At 35.4% G+C, this 22943-nt stretch overlaps 1 protein-coding gene across 2 annotated transcripts in view; it reads right to left on the bottom strand.

Annotated features, from left to right (window-relative positions):
* The window catches only part of LOC108729146 (cleavage and polyadenylation specificity factor subunit 6), a 47963-nt gene extending 25909 nt beyond the window's left edge, over positions 1-22054 (bottom strand). For both annotated transcript variants that reach the window (XM_018458125.1, XM_018458126.1), the window contains exons 1-2: positions 21947-22054; positions 19081-19156 (exon numbers count right to left, since the gene is read on the bottom strand). In XM_018458125.1, coding sequence (XP_018313627.1) covers positions 19081-19156; positions 21947-21969 — 99 coding nt within the window. In that variant the 5' untranslated portion in view covers positions 21970-22054. The remainder of the gene's footprint in view (positions 1-19080; positions 19157-21946) is intronic.
* Positions 22055-22943: the final 889 nt, after the last annotated feature.

Here is a 22943-nt window from a genome sequence, read left to right as displayed (position 1 = left end):
CCGTAAACATTATTATGTTTACATAACGTCCACACGATTTCACGAATGGCAAGATTTTAAAAAATGTAAAAAATAGTTGAACTTTATTTATTTTATTAAAAGAAAAACTGCTTATAGACTTTGGACGAAAAAAGCTTATTCTGTACTTTCAATTTGTTTTTGTACAAGAAATCATCCCTCGTCCGATTGTACTACAGGTTTGTTTCCACCATGTATTTCTCGGACTGTATAAAAATTTAATTAAATAATGCAATTTTTAAGAAAGTAATAATATAGTGCGTACTATTTAGATACACGCTCGTTTAGATCAACAGGCGTAGAATACGGTGCAAAGTAAATTGAAACTTTCGTTAATCGGCTTGTAACGTCGCACCCGCTATGGGTGGGCTAATGTTAATTATAGGTTTAGACGTAGCTATCCGATTGGCTGGGCGGAGAGATCGTATCTACGGATGAGTACGGAATGAGTATCGGTCGCATTAATAACGGACTCGTGGTATGGCTTTCGTATCCGAACGTAATAATCCGACATTGACTAGGCGTGAGATATTTCCTTATCATATTTATAACCGCTTCTGTTACTCGTACGTTTCACCCCAAAATGTAATTTCGCGATTTCATAATCAACACAATTCATGAACTGCATGTATGTGTTTACAAAATGCGTTACAAAATATAAAAACTATATTAATAACCTCCGCTGGTAATTTCAAAGATATGATTGATTTTTTTATTGTAAATTCTGGAAATAAATTTAAACCTGTAAAAAGTAAGTACAATGTAATTCAATTTCTGTGATAATAAAAATTCGTGATTACAACTTTCATAAATATGTAAGAATCTTTTCAGATTTTTTTAGTCTAAAGTCTAAAATAATATAAAAATCTGTGTTGAAGTTCGAAGACCCAGGTTGCAGATAAAGTGTGAAAATTTCACACTTTATCTGCAACTTGGGCCTTCGAATATTGTTAAAGATTAATAATTAAGTGTAATTTAAAATTTAATAATCGAATGTAAATCAAAAAATAAATACTTTTATTTTTAATTTAATGTAATTTCTTATAATTTTTAAGTAGTAGTTAACATAATTAAAATATAATTTCAGTCTTTAATGTTGCGAATGATAGTGCTGCATCATTAACAATTCAGTAATTATGCACAGAGAAAAATTTCTGATTAAAAAAGGAATAAACTAGAAAATTCTGATCATGTCCGAATTCTAATTATCTCAACTAGAATTATAATAGATTCAAAACAGAAAAATTTTTATTTGTGAATTTTCAGAAATTCACCAGAATTCCAATTAATAGAGGAAAGTCACCGATACTAACACAGGTTCTCCTAAAGTGACACCCCCTTATTTCTTAGAAACTAACTATTGCACTTTATTAATACTATACTGTTAAATCTATAGGGTCAAATTTAACCTAACGTAAGTCGCCACTGTTCCTACTAAATATATCATTATTTTTTACCAAAACGATAGTTAAATTTGACACTATATTATGTTAATTTGACACTGTATAGTGCCAACTATAACCATTGTTTTAGTCTAAAATAATGATATGATTGAGTAGGAGAAGTGGCGACTCACGTTAAGTTAAATTTGACACTATAGATTTAATAGTGTAATAAAATCATGATCTGTTTAGTTAATTAAAGAAGTACAAATTCATAATTCGTATATTTATAGCTTGTTTCTATACCAAATCAGCTAAAAACGAATTCTACGAATGCGAAAATAAAATTCTTACGATTTTCTTTTGCAAATTATATGCAATACATGGTTTAAATAATAGTAACTATATTATTGATAATTTCTTCTTTCCTCTACAATTAGACTCTTTTTCCAATGTGTATGATTTATATGTGTAAAAACATAAGATTAAAAATTCACAATAAACAATGCCACGACGCAATCGAGTCTGGTGAATGCCAGCGTGTGCCTCGCCTTTGACGAGTCGAGATTCGCGTATTTGCGCTCCAAGTAAGGACAGAAGGCGCGAGGTAAATGCAAGGATTTACGAGCCTTCTTGGGAGAGGACATTCGCAGCACTCCTCAACGAAAAGACCAGGAACGCAAACCACGACGAACGGAGCAGAGTCGAAAGGACACAAAGAAGACGCGAATGAAAGAGGAGAAGGAGGATAGAGGATATACAGGTAGCTTTGGACCACCTGCGAAATTTACTAACCCCACTCGCGCCAGGAGCAGTTTATTTTTCGCACGATATACTCCATTCCTCGCAGTTGACAGCCAGATCGCTCTTTCCACTGATTCTACCATTCAATTTCACGATCCTTAGTCTAATATATGGGCCCGTCTAAATCAGGATTATGGGACCGCGCCTGTATTGTGAATCTTCCTGACGGTTCGCACGAGTTCATGCAGCATCCGACGCGCGTCAGAAAGTTTCTTGCTACACATACCTTTCAATTTTCATCTTCTAGGATCGCGAAAGTTTGGAAATCATTTGTTTTTATAATTACTTAAAATATGCTGATTTCGGAATTAAGAGAGTATTATTCCATATAATATACATCTCTACTGCATTTTGTATTATAATAATAATTAAACTATTTATTGTACATCAAAGAAAGAATTTAATAACAGCTACCAAATATTAAATAAAATAATTTCAATCAAATGTTCGGTTAATAACTAATAATTTTATTTTTCTAAATATTTAGTAAGTATTACCAAACAATTATATAATTATTTGTTAATTACTAAATATTTAGATAAGTAAAATTATTTTTTGGTACTTTAATCGAACATTTAATTGAAATTATTTGACACAACATTTGGTAACTATTGACCAGATTCTTTTTTCAGTATAAGAACAATTATGTTTAAAATAATTTTATAATTTCTTATATAAAATATTAATAAACTGAATAGTGTAGAATAAAATTTAACCTCGAAAAATAAAACAAATAAATTATGAATCATAAAAGATATACGGTGCATTTCAAATTCAAGTGTGTAAAAAGTGACTTCAATATGTATATGATTAGTTTCCCGTATAAAAATTTAACACACTATACACTGCATACAAATAATGGATTTACACATTTAACCGTATAGCATAGTGCCATTTTTACACAGAAAATTAAATAACACACATTATTAAATGTGTCACTTTTTACACACTTGGAATTACAATGTGGGAGTCAAAAACGAGGCTTCACACGCTCGACAAATTTGGCCGGGCGGAAACACAACAACGGAACAGATGTTAAATCATATTTCGCTCCGTGATAATAATTCTCTGATTCTGTAAAGCGCTTTGGGCATGATGTATAATATTCCTTGTTTAACATTCGGTAAATAACAAGGATAAAATGATACACCAATAAGTACCTACATATTTTAACGATTCAAACATAAACAAAGACTATAGGCAAGTTTATTAAGATAAAAAAGAAAATTACATTTAGAAAGCATATCGAAATATTTTTACAATATACAATATCAATATATAATATAAATATATATCGTTATGCGATGGAAAATTTGAGTAGGTCATAAAAATTCGTAAAAATAAGTGTTGATCAAATACGCAACGTGGTACGAAGCCATTGTGAAAAAATGTGATCTTCGCGCGCGACGTAGGCGTTGGCCAACGGTAGGTATCGGTGATATTTATTGGAAATATTTACGAGGGGTGAGCTTCCACGCCTTTGTACCGAGTGGGCCGTAATATTCCGAAGGTCCTTACCTGGTCGACGGCGTAATCTCGGCGAAACTGGCGTGAGAACTTTGGCGAACGACGAGTAATCGCAAATTCAGGTGCGACGTATTGATAATAATATAATTGACGTCTCAAAACATGAATTAATGTATTGCAAACCGTTAAAAAAATAATTGTTCTACAACAACAATTGTTACAGTTACGAATAGATATCTATATATTATATTTTCGCAAAAAATACAGAAAAGAAAAAATATCTTGATTCTTTTATATCTAACTTTTAAAGTCATAATTATGAGAAATCAATCAGTAAAAGTAAAAGTCTAGATAAGAACTTCATCAATTATATTAAAATTATAAAAATCAGATGATAATTTTGTAAAAATAAACTCGTAACAGCTGAATAATTCTCATATCTCTACAAAAGATACAATACACCGTAAATTAGCGAAGCAAAATTAGTCTAATGTAAATTGGGACGGCACAGCATTTCAAAGGACGATGAAAACAATGGCGAGCGAACAGAAGCACTCTCGTAATAGAAATAAGCGAAACGTCGTCAAATTCCACGTGTTACTAGGTTACTGTATATTCCATGAATTGCTCGTAAACTCCTATTTTCCTGAACAAGCACGGCGAATGTGAAAAGTGAACCAAGCAGAACATTACCATCAAGCATTGTCTAAAAAAATCATTCTATCTCACTTCACACTAACACATTCAATCAGAAGTATCTTTCGAAGTTATCTTCACAAACAAGTGTCATCCAAAATTTATTATGTGTTAATTGCTGAGAATCATAAAAAAACACATTATTTCAAAATATAATGATCAATGAGCAATTAAATAATTTTATGCTAGCAAGAAAACTTCATTTCATAAAATTATTTAAAACCAATGCTTTATATTAAAATTTTTTTTAATTTATATATAGAGACAATAATAATTAATTTCATTAATTAATCTAAGAAAGATTTTTTTTAAACGGATAGTATTTTATAAATTATAGATCAGATTTATAATGTTTGTCCTAAACTTCGAAATTTTATATATCATTTATACAAAAAGAATTATATTATCTAGAATAAGAAGATACAAGTAATGCAGATTTACGTGAATTAAACCTACGGGAACGAAAGGGAGAAAAAAAGAAGTTAGCGATTTGCGAGAGGAGCATTTTACTGCATGAGAGAGTGAGCGACATTTCTACGCGTTCATATAGAGCTATGCAGGGAAGCCATATAGACTGCTATATGACCATCTCGAACTGATATATGCGTGACGTTATTCGTATCCACTTACTTCCTCGTTTGGCAGAAGATTCGAAGCGATCTGAAATGGGTCACCTACGCGGATAGAAGACATGTACGACAACACGACGACGCGTCGCTTGCTAGTCATCATTAATAACTTTTTAGTCACTGAAAGATGTATCTTCGACTGCATACGAATTCGAGAGACGTCAAAACTTATAAATTTGAGAAAATAAAAAATCTGGGCACCTTCACTATTAAATAAGAATTTCAACATAATTAGATGAAACTATATAATTATATAATTTGTCGTTCTAATTCCGAATTGATTCCTTTATCTTTAAGAGAACCGGTTAAACCACATAATTTATGTATCGTAACACGGTGATCCGTTTTTTTGTGAGTAAGTATTTCTTAACACGTAGGAAGTAATTTCATATGATATTGGATAATAAATGGCTCCGTTTAGCAGAAAAAGCAGCTTTGCTACTGTTGTAAGATTCATTAATATAATTGGTTTCCTTAATAATAATTGGTTTGTACATTTAAATTCAATAAGAAAGTAAGGATAAGAACCAATTATATTAAAGAATTTTACAACAGTTTTAAAGCTGCTTTTTCTGCTGAACGCCGTTAATGAAACGTGAATCCATCAATCTCTGCTTCCCGCGTGCGCAGTAAACTATCTCAAAAGTAGAATGTCTTCGTAAGGATTTATGAAAATTGATTCTCTATCCTCCTTCTTTAATAATCGCACCTCAGTTCGACATTCCGCGGCGTTTTTACAATTTCACGATTTCTAAAAAGATTCAAAGCTGATCGATACGTCGATTAGCGACCACTCCTCAGGCTCCTTTGTGCCCAGTGAATTGACCATCAGCGGGTTTCCAAGAGATATCATCGGTCATTATGCGGCGGTGAAATACAAAGTATCTCGGAAGTACGTCTTACTGAGTTTTGCGTAAAAATTTTATGGATAGATAATAAATTTGAAACGCACTATGAAATCGCGCATGCCGATTTACGCGTGAGAAGAGATCAACCAAATGATTTCGGCAAAAAGGTGCCAAAATTCTCCAACAGATACAACGAGGAGCAAAGAGAGAAATTAAATCGTTTGTATCAGCAATACATCAAGGTTTATTCCTTAATACGTGAATGCTGCAATCACTCGAGAATTGATTATAGGCATTGTATTACCGCGATATGACGACATAGCCTCGCCATTCTGTATGGATAACGAATTAGTACCGCTCCGACACGTGGCTTTATAGACTACCATCCGCGCGCCGCGTGTTTCCTATCACCGACTATCGTGAACGTTCGGCACAGCACGGCGAAAGCGGGAACATGTTTTCTGACCATGTATAAATAATAAGGCCGCGTCGACAGTCGCTATAATTCAATTCACACCTGATAACCGCGTCCATAGAATTTCCATATTACAGGCCGTAATAAAATTAAAAATATTTTCAGGGCGGTCCGCGCGCCCCGGGGGGTCTGTCTCTCCTTATTCGTGCCCAGCAGACGAGAATCGCGATCCTCCATGTTTGCCGACATCACGAATTTGTTCCCCGAATTTGTTTCTCGTTGTCGCCGGTGGTCCGTCGTCGGCTGTGACATACGAGGGAACGTATGCAAAACGATACCGCGAAACTGAAATATTTATATGCCAGATCGGAGCGATATTAGACGCTAGACAAGTAATTACAATGAATCTTACGTGAATGAATGATGATCTATTGGCAAGATATTCAGCAAGAAGCTAATGAATATTTGCTTTCTATCATCATGTTTTATTATAAGCGACGCTATAATAGATTAGAATATAGACTTATGGTACTATTAAATCTTAACACAATAATCTAATATATCATCTAGCTTTCTTATTTCTTTCTTTAGTTTATTAGACTTCGAACAGTTAAAACTCTTGACACTTTGATAGTTGAAAATACATGAACATCCAGATTCTTATCAAGTACAAAACACTCTCAATTAATTGCATTTTCTTAGAAAAGGCGGTAAAAATCAAATCTGAAGAAAGACTAACAAAATATTATAATTGTTATAAAAATAAATATTATTTTTAATAAAACTGTTCTTCAATTCATTTTTCGTTAAATATAAAACGTTCATGTCAATTGTGGGGGTGCTTTATACTTATGGCTAAAACTGTAATATGCTATCATACATTATTCATAGAATCGTTAAAAAATGTGCTGCTAATTTAGAAATAGCAAAATAAACTCAATAAAATATGCAAAAATAAATCGATATAAACCGCATTATATGAATTTTCCACAGGAACAGTGTTACAATATCGACACGATGTATGGTCTCCCTTTGTAGCATTCGCGACGTCGTCGACATGCATTAAGGAATATTACGGGTGAATATCGCAAAGGACGTTATAACGCTTTCGTGTGAGTAGTGCCGAATGGAGCCCTAGTAGACTCTCTAAAGTTACGTTGCGTGCCATCATTTTGCGGCGTCTAACTTCCGGTATTCACGGCGCAGTTACAGCAAACGGCCGAAATGACTTATACCGGCATTGGCATTTCCTAGTCAGGATCGAACGCCACTTTTATTACGAATTTCTTACGGACGAAGCATACTGCAAGATCGTAACAATACCCGAGAAATCGCATTAAGTCGCCAATGATGCCATTATTACCGAAACAAGAAAGATCCCGGCAGCCCTTCGTCTTTATCGACACTGAATGGTGTTTCTCTCCCATTTTTTTTCTTCCTCTTTTTTTCTATACCCGGATCATGCCCCTGAAGAACAGAGTCTCGTCGGCGTGCCAGCGGTTCCAACGAATTGATTGTTTTAGCTACGGGGGTGAGAATACATTATACATTAACGAAAGACCGGCGCGACCGAAGACAAGATTAACGATCCGCAGGTATTTATGGCCGTGACTTGTCGGGATCGTTTAAACAAATGTTTGTTTCTTGCCTCGGTGCGACCCCGCCTCGTCAGTTTCTCGAGAAGGAAAGGCAAGGTAAGAAGATTTCCCGAAGATCTTAAGATCCGCAGCTGCTGCTGATGGCGCCGTCGGTGTACCCGGTTACCCCCCCAAAGCACATTCATTCGCAGTTGACTGACTTTGTATCTCCCTCTTTTTCTCCACCAACCACCATGCTTCATCGCTTTTCGCCAAATCGCGCGTCTCCATGAAATTCGTTCGTGCGCAACGGAAACAGATCGCGACCAATGGGTACCGCGTATCGCCAGCTAAACAAATAATTCCTCCGATATTGCTCTATAACGTGCGTAACCAATCGCGCGGTCTTCCCCGATAGATTCAACGCACCGGTTACGCAAAGATTTATATGACACAAGCACCGCCTGCCGTCGTACTGTGCCTTTTTCTCGAGAACGTTGGAACTAATCGACGGTGCAACAGAACCGGTGGGAGGCGGTCGCGGGGCCAATAAATTCGGAAATTTCTTCACGTGTCATCCTCGCGTCCGGTGACGCTCGCTCTCGTAAACAGACGGGCGATCTCGCAGAAGGGAGGATGAGGCCTCCGACCACCAGGATAGAGCGGGTTCAAAGAAGACGGAAACGAGGGGAACGGAAGAGAGAAAGAGAGCCAGCGACAGAAGACCGGGAAAATCTCGACGATGCGGGGAAGGGTGACGATAGCGGGGGTAGGATACAGAACAGTAGGCGCCGGCTCATACGCGCGCCATTCACAGGAAATTTATGTACCAGAAGTATAAAGCCAGCGCCGCGTCTCTCGGGTCGAAGAAGCCGTGGCATCCAAACCACCGGCGAATCCACAATCGTTCGTTCCTTTCATCCCCTCAATCTCTCTTTTTTCATCTTGCCCCCTTCCTCATTTTTCTCTCCGTTTTGTTTTCCCTCTCTTTTCTTCTTCAGCTTGCACGATACAATCGAAGCAGATACTGCACTTCGTCACGTATAATGATGCTGGATATGGAATGGGAGAAATCGAGCGAAGAAAGAATGTAGAAGGCAAGATCGGGATGGACGCGAGGAGGGGGGCACTAGTTGAGAAATATATATATATATAAAGGAAAAGTAATATTATTGCCTCCTCAACGATTCCCATCGCTCTGTGAGAACTTCCCGCGGAACATTTACGGTCCATTATTTCCCCCGTACTCATATCAAGAGGGTCGGCTGGTGCACATACTGAAGAAATGGCCCCTACGTCTCTACTATATTTTCTAAAAAAAAAAAAGCTGTGATCGTCTCCGAGCTCGTTTGCGCTTTATGTTACCATAATACGAAATGTCATTTGAAAAGAAAATAATCATGTCGTTCATTCATATGATATGAAGCATTCTAGAAATTATATATCGTAATCGTAAAATATATCGGATAAATATGTCGCAAATCTTTATAAAAAAGTTAATACCCACAGTAAAAATTTAAAGTTTCCTAATTTTGTTGATAAAGAAAATATGGAAATCTGCTATGCAACTTTTTTAGATAGAATTTTTTTATATTTTAGAGAGTACAGACAGTATACAGATATCTATGCATGTAAATACTCATTCGTTAAATAAACTCTTTATGGCCTCTATTTAAAATATATTTTTTTGATAAAAGAATATTAATTATGTTATTTCATAAATAACTAATTTTTTAATCATTTTATTTGTGAATAGCATTCTATTCATTATTTTACATGCTTCAAAAATTAAATTACTACACACATAAAGATAAAATCTATTTAATTTCATAAATAGTTGGCACTTTATAATAAGCGCGATAAAATCATTTAATATCCTTTTAATCCAAAAAAAAAAACTTACTTTCATGTTTCGTAAATCCACATAAAAAAGTCGGAAATTTTAACTGTCAAATAAAATGGAACATAAAAAATGAAAAATAAAATATGTTAGATACCTACAGAAGGATAATTCTGTGTGTTCTACACACAAAAATATTTAAATATACGACAACATTAGATTATATATAGAAGTACAATTGAGAACAAAAGATAAATCGTGGTTAATAATGCTTTTTTTATATTCATCAAATTAAGATCTTAAGGAATTATTTTTAATTATCCTTATTTTTAATACGTACGAAATTATGAATTTATAAGTATTATTTACGTCAAAGATAAATCTCACGACGTTGGTACAAAAATATACTAAATTGTATCAAAAACTCTACGAGCCGTTGAATTGCATTATAGACATCACAGACATCCTAATCAGTTGAGTATATCTTCCAGATTCTTTATGACTACGCGCGTCACCGTTTTATTGTGCACGTACGTGTATAAATAGGCAGTACCTACGCGTAACGAAGCCTCGCAAAATGAGAGGAACGGCGAAACACGATCGGGTAAGAAGATAACGCTGGCTACTGCGAGATCTTTGCTCCGCAGGCTTCCCGGAAAGAAAGGACCCCCCGAGATGGACATTCGCCATCTTATCTAGTGGAGATAGACCGTGGCGCAGCTACCATATCTGATGAGGCGCGATAGATCGGACGGCGTGACAAAAGTGTCCTGCACGTCGAGTTTCTCGCGAACATTCTCTTCGACGTGCACACACCTGTAAGAACTCTCACCAGCGCCTACCGTAACAAAAACTTTCATCAACCAGTTAACTCGTTGCAAATTCTATTCGTGACAACACATACCTATACCGTTTCTTAATTTATGTAGATCAATATCTAAACTGCATTTCACGTAAGTTAGATAAAATTTGGATAAAGTATTGCAGAACACGAAAATAAAGAGATTGATACATACATTATTATGAAATTAGATACTCGCATAAATTTTATAATCATTAAATGTAAAAATGTAAAATCATGTAAAAATTATGATATTATACAATAGTAATTGTTTTGTTTATGTTTTAGAGTACTTGTACACATACTAACACCAATTGCAAAAGCTTTATAAATTATTTAATTTTATATGCCAAAATGTATTTATTTCATAGAAAAAAAATTTTTTATTTCATAAAATTTTAATATAATCAATACATTTAAAGAATTCTCGTTTGACAGAAAATAATATAAAATTTGTAAAGTTTTTACAATTGGTGGTAATATGTATACACGTATCTTAAAATACACAAAACAATAACACAATAGCTGTTTCAAAATATTCAAATTTTTACATGACCATTTGATAAAATTGATGCGAATGTCCGAACTTTCATGAACGGTAGTATATCGTCATCGTGAAAATTCTGTATATCGCATCGTTTTCTATTTTAAAATCGGACTGCCAAGTGTGACAATGTTAGATCGCGAGACAACGGTGTCGATAACAAATAAAATAACCGGCAGCGTCCAATTTAGTAAATGTTCAACACTTTCGCGACACTCGGGCGTAGATAAAAACTAGTTTCATCAACAAATGACATGTTTATATGCTTTCTTCGGTGTCGATCGGCAGAACTTCGAAAGCAAAGTCGTTCTGGCGCAGTGGGTCTCGGCGTGACGCACGACGACCTCTTTTAGAGGCGCCAGGCTGCTAGAGGAAGAGCAGGAACAAGGAGGGCGACGACGAAGGAGAGGAGGATAAACGTAAGAAGAAGAGAATGATGAAGAAGAAGAAGAGAAGAAAAGAAGGAAGGCGTTCCGACGAAACGGAGCGCGGTGTCGGATCTAGATAAGATCTCCGAAACGGGGATCAGTAATATTTTACAAAGTCATCGAAGTTGCTCGCTAACTTCGGCATAAATTACAATCGCCGTCTCTCTTTCTCCCAACCGTCTTTCTTCTTCCTCCCGCCGCGCAGCTCATCCCTTTCGTGAAATGCTATGGGAAGATGAGGAGGCGCCCGCGGATCCACCTCTCTTCGGCGAGTGTTAAACAAACACTTACCATTGCTAATAACATAGAACGCACGTTCGCCTCGCGGTGAGCCAATAAATCCGCTTATCTAACGATCATGCACGGCCGAATGTCGATGGGAAATGTAATAGTGACGCGAGAACGTGTCCCGAATTAATTACCGTAATCTTTCGATACGGGAGATTCGTGAAGAGGATCATTAAATGACGTAATCTTAAACTAACACCTCTTCGACGAATCAATCTATATTTAAATATTGTTTAATTGAATAATCTTGTATATCAACTTATGAAAAAAATTAGTAAAATCTAGTTATAAATTTTTATTAAAATTCGAAGTCATTTCATATTACATCAACTCTTTTGGGCTACTTTGGGTATGGTATACTTTGCTTTCTTTTCTAATGCTTTTCCAATGCTACTTCTATTGCTTATAACTTTTTTTATTAATAAAAGATACATACATTTGCTTGGCAATGTTATATTAATATCTGGCGTTTCGATTGAAAAAAATTTTTATAATATATTTATTTTTATATAAGCAATCAACTCAATTGAGTATGCCATACCTAAGTGTGTCGTTCCCGTGTGTGGCACCGAAAGATTAAATTTCCACATCTAATTAGTATTCGGTAGCATCTAATATAATTACTACTTATAGCTCAGAAATTAATCGAACCATCATGTATAATATATTGGATGTTAATAATTATGGATGATAACAAATTTTATGGTAATGATATATTGAATATTGTACAGGTCTGTTATGTCAATCTAAAGTAAAATATTCATAAAGATTTCATAAACTCGCAACAAAATTGGCGTGAAACCATAAGAATGCCAGATTGCACAAAATCAGCTGTTTATCTTTGAGATTAACGTCTGGGACAAGACACCACAATGCACCGTTTATTATCTCCGACAGTGACCAAACCGATTACTATCGTCGAGGGCAGTTACTTAATATTTTGTCATAAAAAAAGGAGACGAGAGGGTCAGTCAGAAGGACGCGGGACCCCGGTCCGTGACATGAATACGTCGCACGAGCGATGAAGTTCGCGAGGATCTCGCTCATAAATCATTACGTAAAAAAAATGCATGCGGCTAATCCTACATGGTATGCTAGCAAAAACGTCATATATGATGGCAGTCGTGAGTAATGATTGCCGCATGTCGGGCAACAAATCGATACGATATCCTCGAGATGTAATGCGAAGCGTTACGTTTCAAAAACCACACAAGTGACTCCGACTGATGCTGCTTTCGTCATCACTCGCGCGCAGCCAGCACTTTTCCTAATGCAGGTAAAAGCTATGAGAAATGAAAGGGTCGTCTGGGAAAAGATATCCTACATTCCTAGGTTATCATAACGGAATTAATCAGAGTCGACGGAATATTTGAGTATGATCAAAACTACACTGTGAAATTCTAATGAACAAGCGTCGAGAAAAAGTCTCATTAAATTTAAAAAATAAAAAATAGGATTTCTACAAAATAGAAACGTATATATTTCTAAAGAATGTTGTTCTCGCTCCCCCCCCCCCGAACTATCTTAATCAAAGTACTTAATATCGAAAGCGTATTTCATGTCAAAATAAATATCAACATAGTTGCACTTTTATATTCTATGAAAAAATTCTGTAAATAATTTCGAGTGTATACCAGTGTATTCGAGCCTTATTGACTTAAATTGTAGATAGAAAGAATGAATTGCAACGTGTGAATCGAAACACGTTATGCAGTACACGTACGTTAAAAGAATACATTCCTTAGAGGAATGTTAAGCAAATTTAAAACAAAATGATCAACCCCTCCATTCATCTTATCCCCGAAAACACGGCTGCTTATACGACGAGGACGAGTAGCCCGTGTGTAACTGAGAAGTTCATGCGATAACGATCTCAATGTTCAGGATTTCGAGGGTTGAAATACAGATATCACCCACGAAGAGACGCTATCTACTCTCGAGCGAGACCTATCCTAGCTCCTTGACATGAATTAATATTCTACCACCGTGCAGAAATCGCCCACATTGCTGCGACAGTCTAAAAAAAAAGAAGAAAATATAGCTAGTCGAGATGTGCAGTCCCTGCTATCTCTCAAAAGAAAACAGTAAGAGAAAATTTGATAGCTTCTATTTATCTTGTATTCCGATTATCTAATGAAAATATTTACACGTTTACACATCATTACCGAAGAGCAGATGTCACTTAACATTAAGTAGAAATTAATCAAATTTTATTAAAAATAAAGTAATCAAGATTCCTCATTAAATTTACTTTACTTTTTAGTTGTATATTATGTACAGGGTGACAAAAAAGTTTGTGACAAAAAGTTTTGTATATTTAACAAATCGTTACCCAAATTCCAAATAGCAAGCTTAATTTGTCATTTTGATATAAAAATGATGACAAAATACATTGATATGTAGGACAGAGTTCTAGATTTATAAGAGTATCGCAATTCTTTGATCTATGCGGATGTTCGCAACTTTTTTATTGACTATTTTGACTGTTATTTTTGATCTGATGGTCTATCGTCCAATAAATAAGTAATAAATAATAAGTAAGTTTAAGTAAGTAAACCAATAAATAAGTAAAGAAAATAATAATTCTTTAATATAAATTGGTTATTAGGTAAAACATGGCAGACCTTTGCGCTAAAGCTTTATACCTAGGGTAGTAACATACATTTAAAAAAATTAACAAAAGTATTAGTTACATCTTATTAAATACCAAAAAGAGTGTATCAAAATTTTCATCAATTTTGGTAACTAAAAACCACTCTACTGGCTGCCTGGAAAAATTTATCTGTGGAAAAATGCGCGATCATCGTTGATGTACTTATTTCCGAAGCGCTTTAAAGTTTTAATCAAAGATGGCTATTTTTTTAATGTTAATTTTTTTTCAGTTCCAATTTTTTTTGTAAATATATGTTACTAATAATTTAATAAATACAAAACTTGCCGAACTTTTTTATTACCTTATAAAAGTAATAAGAGGAAATGCAAAAGCAATATTTATATAACGTCAAGTTTCAAAATTCAAGAGAGTAGGATCTATTTATAAAAGCGTTTCTCTTCTCATTTCCATAATTCATCATAGAAGAGGCAACTCTGCACAGGGACTCTGCATCCACCGACAGCATATGACTAACGCCATCTTAAATCCATCAGATCAACAGCGTTCCCCAATCAGACTACGAGAGAAAGACAGAATGTCTACGGTAAAGCGTCGGCAGAGTATCACATTTCGTGTGAGCCGATCCGATATTTGTTACAAGTTCTTATAGATGATGAAGAAGCGTTCGCCGTGCGCGAGCCGAGGCAGCCCAAGAAAATGGGTGCTAGCACTGACCCTTTGAGGGCCCTATTAACGAGTGGCCCCCCCGCGGCCGACGCCGCCACAGCGGGCCCAATGCCCAATCAGCCCCAAGTCCAATTCGGGGTCCTGGCTTCGACTTGTTTTATGTAATGCCCGCGACGCCAGAATCAATTAGCCCTGGCACCCTCCTATTTTGCGTATGCATGCACAACATATATGCATAGCAGGCGATCCCGGCGAGCCGAAACTTATTTGCAACTGTCCTGCGCGCGCGGGAACGGCCGGTGGACGGGAAAAACCGGTTCCGGAGCCGCGAGTTAGGCGGAAATTAAATAGCTCGGGACAAACGGGGATCAGAGCGTTGCTGCTCATCTCCGACCGTGTGGCGAATTAGGATCGCTAATTTTGCCGCTCAGATCCGGCGGGTTTTTTGACACAACCGGCCTGTGATACATCCAGCGGACGTTACGGCTGGATAAAGGATGGCGCCAAGTCTCTTGAGTTCTTAGCCTTATTAAAGTTAACGTCAGCAGGCTAACATTAATGAAATTCGCGTACGCGATCAATTTTATCTTTACAGATACGATAAAAGCATTATTTCTATCGATTATATGTATGTCGCTCATTTACTACAATAATAATATAACTCAAAAATGATCATTTTTTTTAGTTGATTGCAGAAAAAAAATGAAAACATAAAGAAAAAAAAGCATTCTTTTGTACCCATTTCTATCCCAATGTAGATTAACTTTAATCAATTCAACTTACTCTTTATCTTTTTCTAGTTCTTATAATTAGAAAAAGAAGAAGCATTAGTGAACCGAGATTAAAATTAAACTAAAATTAAATTAAGATTAAAATTAAACTAAATTACATTGGTAGAAACCAATTGGAGCATTAATCTTTTATTATCAGTTCTTCATCGAAAATTCATTTTAAGATCGATATTCCAAAATTCTAATGACTGAAAAACATTCAAATCCATTTTCTGGAAAACTTTGTTTTCTGAGTTATATCACTGTTGCAACAAATGTATAGAGCCACATGTACATATGTATATTGTATATATACAAAAAAAATGGTTTCGCTAAATATTTAACAAAATATACACACAGAGCTGAAAATAATTTGGTTGGACCATAAAAATAATTATATAGGACGCTCAAGCTGATTATTAGAATGTCAAAACTTTTCACAGCATTATTCATCATACTTAAACATTATTCATCATAGTAGCGTCCTATATAATTATTTTGATGATCTAAGGAAATCAGTTTTAGATCTAGCTAAATTTTTAAATACTTTAGTAAAATTTTCCATGTAAATATATTATACCACCATACAATAAATGTCGCGGTAAGTAGCGTCATCAACGAGGAAATAAAATAAAAAACCACAATCTTTCAAAAGAAGTCATTGGAAACTTTCATCGTCATCCACCATCTCGGCATAGATGCGGTATGTTAATCGATAATTATTCTACATTGATTAACATACAAACTATCGTTAGTATGGTATAATTGTCATAAAAAATAGCCCGTCTAATCGTATCTTTGGCGAGATAACGAGAATCACGACGGCGCGAGAGATTATGTTATAAGCGAAGAGATTCAACGAATTATATAGGTATATACGCTGATCAGGAGTGCGCCATCATAGCCCAGCACGGCGCGGTCAATTAGGCAGACTATCGTTACGTGTTTTAATGAGATCTCGACGCAGAGCCGAAGGTATATAAAAGTGTTTTATGTCCTGTGAAACCTGGGCACCGTTGTGCCGTCAATTAGGAGACTACGCGCCGCATCGTCCATAATCAGCATATGCAACGTGGCATATGCGCGGCCCTTAGGCCAATAACCAGAAAGCGACAATGTGATCTCGACTTATTATTTTGGTAGTAAAAATACTGCGACGCGGTTGTTAGACGCCGACAATATTTTCTTGTTTATACAAGATATCTTTTTCGAGCGTATACCAAAGATTAGTTAATATCCGCGAAATTCACTCGCGCACATTTTATTTTTAAATATATAGAAAGAACTGTATATATACATTATATATATATGTGTATATTAGATTCAATTAAAATTTTTGCCATGTACGAACGATACATTTTTTGTGTTGTGAACATACATTCACAAATAAAAAACATAAATCGAAAGAGAGTATTATGATTATTATAGCCAGTTTAATTATATGGAAAGACTGAAGTATCTAAAAATTTAGGTAGACACTGATATAAAAATAAATGTGTTTGTCTATCAAAATAATACTCAAGCATAATGAACAATGCTGCCAAAAGTTCTGACATTCTAGTAACTTAAGTCTTACATAATTATTTTGAGATAGTCCAACAAAATTATTTTCAGATTGGCAAGATTTTTAGATATATCAGCAAAACTATTCTTTATGTATAATAGATTACGCAGTAATTATGTATATAATAGATTACGTAAAAGTCATGATCCGACAATAGTCAATTCTTTATATTTAATAATTCTTATATGTCCTAGAAATTTCATTAAATATTTTAATCTCCAGATACAAAGTAAGCAATATTTACGGATAAATGTTAAAAAAGCAGTAAATAGAATTGATCAAATCCGATCAATATTATAATATCGTCACTTATGACAGATGAATCGAAAATTCTATCATTAAACTTTGAATAACCATCTGTCCCTTTTACAAAAATTGTATTCCCGGATAATCCCAAGGATTTCAATGAGAAGCGATGGATCGCAGCGTGAACGGCCATACGTCAACCAGCTTGCGTTACAGCGCACAGCGGCCGACATTGGAGCATTTTATCTAGTCGGAGGATTTAAACTCGAAGGAGAATCGGCGGCCGTGTGCACCAGACGGCAATACTGCGTATGCACCGACTGCAGGAGCGTGCATACATCAACCTGTTTATATCTACGGAGTGGGTCATCGTGCGCAACAATACGACAATTTGGCCACGGCCGATACGAGATCTCACGACGTTGCTTTCCCACCCTCCCGTTATACCCCTCCGGAGTAGACGTGCGGCTCTCCCGCCTCCACCCTTTCATTTCCTCCGGTTCCCTGATGTTCGCATCGATTTAACGGAGACCCGTGCCGCGATCCCACGAGCCGTGCATGCGTACGTGCGTGCCTGCGGGCGTGCGTGCTTGCGTGCACGCACTCATACACAGGCGCGCACGTGGCGTAGCGACGACGCGTGTACCTGCCGCGTCGTCCATTTCGAGAATCCGACGCGATCTTATCTGCCGTGCAGCCGCCACGACTCCCGCGAAGAGAATCTTTGATTTAGTGCGAGGAGAAGTACGGGAGAGGACAGCCGAGAAACGAGGGAGAGACTCAGGGAACGGAGGACATTGTTTCCGAGTGAACCGCGGCAGTGTTCCTCAAGAGCGATGCAATTCCTAAAAACTTTTTTTTATTTTAAATAAATCTTTTTTTTTCGGAGTAAATCCTCCTTAGAGAAAACCGAAATGTTTTTTGTTACTTTTAAACATCAAATATAAATGTTCCTTGGAAGTAGATCGCGCAAGTATAACGGTTTATTAAATCATAAATCTTTATATTTAACGTAAGGATCAATGTTCTCAGAATGTAAAAAATGCATATTTCTGGTGCTTGTTACATTTTCCTTATTCATTCATTCTAATCGATTATCTATTATTATTTCACAATCCGAACCGATATAAGAAATGCGTCATATTTGTGGAGCTTGTTACTTTCTTTTTGTTTATTCGCTCCAATCAATTTTTATTTCTTATTTCTTATTTCAATCCGAAAGAAATATCTTACTTTCTTTCCTTATTTATATTTTGTTATTTCATATTATATTTTTATTTTATATTTATTTATATTTTATATGGTATATTTTCATACTATATTTATTGCTAAAAATCGTTAATTTTTTTCTTTTTTAAATTGTGTTTGAAATCATTGCGCACGTTGTGAAAGTTGTACTACAGAGTTGAAAAATACGACTTAATGAATTGCACAAATACTCACATCCTTCAGCGGAACTTTAAATGCTAGGATCTTGGTGCCCTTTATTACATCGCCGAAAGCATTGTACTCTAACCATCTGAAATACGCAGAAACGATAATTATAAGATTGATTGCGTTCAGCAGATAAAACAGCTTTGCAACTGTAAAGTTATTTAATATGACTGGTCATGTCTTTAACTTTTTGGATCTAAATGTATAAACCAATTATATTAAAGAATTTTACGAAGCTGCTTTCTTTGCTAAACGCTGCCACTAATAATAAACAGCGTTGCGTTTGCGGCGATTTGGCAACAGGAAAATAGGTTGAATGAGAACGCCGAATTGAACGGATTAAGTACAAAACTTTATATTCGTTCATCGATACCCTTCGAGTCTGATATTTCTGAACGTATCTTATATATAGAAAAAAAATTTAATGCTTTCAGCAAAATTGTTAGATATCTATATTTTTAACAACTTATACATATTTTATATTATTGTTTTATATAACCAAATATTTAGTTGCTTCTCTCTTGCGAAATGCATTTTTCTGCTTTTTATATGTATAACAAAAATATTTATACTAACCAAAGATTTTCAGTTCATATAAAATTATAGCTTTTGTTCAGTACATTTCAATTAAATATATTTTTGTTATTATAGCATAATTTTGATTCATAGAACAAAACATTTTTCCTAATGTAAATGTTATGAAAAAGAAATGATACGTTTAAAATATCGAGATATCTGAGAGCATCATTTCCTTTGCGTCCTTCCATTTACTATCAGTTTTAATCAACCGATTTAAATCGATACAATTGCACGCAAATATCACATATTTATATCTTACAGAACCGTATAATTCTTCGCCTCATTTACTCTAATCGATATCGACTACTTTACAAAAGAGCGTCACTGAAAGAACTAAACATCCGGCGCGATAATTATTACGTAACGCAATCTATTATACAATAGAGTAATAAGACGTCGCTGTAAGAAATTGATCAATTATAGTCAAATGTGAGGAGAATAATTTGCCAATTTCCTGACTTAAGGTGATGCTGGAGCCGCCTGTATTACCGATAAAACTAGCGTTTTTGATGTTTTTGTTCCTGTCGAATTTCTTCGTAATGGTTTCACAGAATAAAAATTTCTTTTTCACGATTAAAATGTACACGCTAATGTATTTGTCGCTGGTGTATTTTGTGTTCAAAGCTAGAGAAAAAATAAAAAAATACAAATTTCTTTATTCATTTTACCTTCAGCGTTGGTCGCCATACTGAGATAAAAATGGATAAAGAAATCTGTAATTTTTTATCTTTTCCAGCTTTGAACACAAAATACACCAGTGACAAATACATTAGCATGTATATTTTAATCGTGGAAAAGGAATTTTTATTCTGTGAAACCATTACGAAGAAATTCGACAAGAACAAAAACATTAAAAACGCTAGTTTTATCGGTAATACAGGCGACTCCAGCATCCCCTTAAAAGGATCCTAAAGCCGTCTGCTCTATTACCGACTAAATCGTAATTTTTGTATAACAAATACTTTTTTTCTCTTTCACAGATTCTATATTTCACAGATGGGATGCTAGAGCGACGGCCGAACTTGATCGATGTCGATAAAACAGATTTTTAATTCCAAATAAAATATTACGTACATCAAGAAAACATTACATACGTTAATTAAAACATTACGTACATTAAGCAAAATCATTAAGTAAAACGTTACGTATTTTTCTTGCTCTGCTATATCCTACATATCACATGAATGGGAGATTACACTTAAATCGTACTTCTCAAGCCATTTCTCTTGTAAGCTTCAAAATCATAATTTGAAGGTCTCATAATACTCTTATAAATTATTCAAATATGGAAAAGTACTTTTTGTTTGGATATATCCTTGCATTCATTTATATATATGTGAAGGAAGCGAACTTACATGGTAACATAAAAGTGTAATTTACAATTTTTGGGGGATTTTCTCTCTCATACCTGTTTGTATTTTTCCAAAGGTATTTGCGTTTTTTTTTATTCTGGAGGATTTTTTATTCTGTATAAGAAAAACGAAATGGTTTGAGAAATACGAAATGAGAGTTCTGTCGATACTCCAGCATCCCCTTAAGGCTTACTGCTCTACTGTAGAATGTACTTATTTAAAAACAAGATCTGCAGGATATAGCGGGTCGATACTATCAATCATGTAGTTTTTTCCCCAGAGCGGAAATGTGAAAAGTGAAAATTTTTATGAATGTATGTATCTATGTACATAAAAAATACAAAAAATGTTCACTTATCCAGGGCTGGATATTTTTGCATTTTAAATACATTTTTTTAAGTATTTTATATTTGGCATTTTAAATGATTACCCAGCCCTGCACTTTTCACGTTTCTGCCTTAAAGAAAGTCACATGATTAACCTCCTAGTCGAAGATTAATAATCGCAGGAATCAAACTAACTCGCCGAGTAAATCGCATTCGAATATTGGCGAGCAGGTGAATAACTCCATCTTGGAAAAAAAGGCGGGAAACAGCGAGTGCGAGTGATCAGATACGTGTACTCTGCGTACTCCGTTGATAAGTTAGCTATCTCTGAAAATAGCGTCGAATCGTTTTCCCGGAGTCAGCAGTATGCCTTGCTGTCGGTTCTATTTTGATACGTTAGATAAAAACGACACTACGCTTCGCGGATCAACGATCGCGTACGATTGCGTTTTAGCAACGCGGCTACGACGTATCTGAAACAATCTGAAACTTCTAAAAAGTCGGCACAACGTAACCTCACTACGATTCGATCCTACTTGCGATAACGTTACGCAAGCGACTTTCAACTATTTCGAGAAACTTGGCAGATTTTCCTGTACAACAAACAAAGCCGCTTACCTGTCCGGCACCGAATTCGTCATATTTGCTACTCGCTCAAAGATTTTCTCGCGAAAGGAACAGCATAACACTGAAACGCAATATTGCCGTCACTCAGCACGCGCACGCAGCTAGCTAGAACAGCAGACGCACTCGCACGGAATCGAAGACACGTAGAAAGATCGATCGATCTCTCGATATCGACGCGCGACGATTTGACGGGGTTTTATGAGTAACGAATTGCAAAAAACCGATATGAAAGTAATTTTTTAATCCTTTGAAGATGGGATCTTTCCGAAGAAAACCTTGTGATGTTACGATTGCAAAAAAAAAGATGAATCCTTTTTGATATAGAAAAATATCACTGTGCAATTTAATACTACAAGCTCACAATCAAAGTTTAAAAGTCGTTTGGAAATTGGTTCGAAATGTTTGCGTAGCACTAATAAGCTTTACAAAATCGATATTTCAATGATATATATATCAAATACATATACAGGGTGTTTCCAAATTAAATCGCAAAACTTCGGGAGCGTGTAGAGGAGTAAAAAACTAAGAAAAAAAGTCCTATAGACATATGCTCGTTTTTGCTCCGTTTCAGAGAAATCGAAAAAAAATGTTTACATTTCTTGCCATATCTAGCACCGACATATTTGATTACATTTTCCACTTTCTGTTATGAATTTGTCAGTCGCTCTTTGAAAGCCTTTAACAGTAGATGAATTTTGTCTTTTGCAATATGCCGCGTACGTATTCTAATAGTGAATATGCTGATATGGTTTTTGTATACGGTTTCTGCAACGGTAATGCTTTAAAGGCGGTGCGAGAATATGCACGACGATTTCCAAACAGAAGAGTGCCAAACCGAAGAGTGTTTATGTTGACATTTAATAGATTGCGAGAGACTGGATCATTTTCAATTCGACAAGAAAACAACCGATTTCAAGCAGCGTTACGAAGAGATTTGCAGGCAGGGAATCGTATTTTACAACATTTTGACAATCATCCTGAGACCAGC

Source organism: Mycetomoellerius zeteki, unplaced genomic scaffold (genome assembly GCF_001594055.1).
Source record: "Mycetomoellerius zeteki isolate Tzet28-1 unplaced genomic scaffold, Tzet1.0 scaffold70, whole genome shotgun sequence".
Taxonomy (NCBI): Eukaryota; Metazoa; Arthropoda; class Insecta; order Hymenoptera; family Formicidae; genus Mycetomoellerius; species Mycetomoellerius zeteki.
Note: the sequence above shows the minus strand (reverse complement) of the source record. Positions and strands in the feature narration are given on the sequence as shown.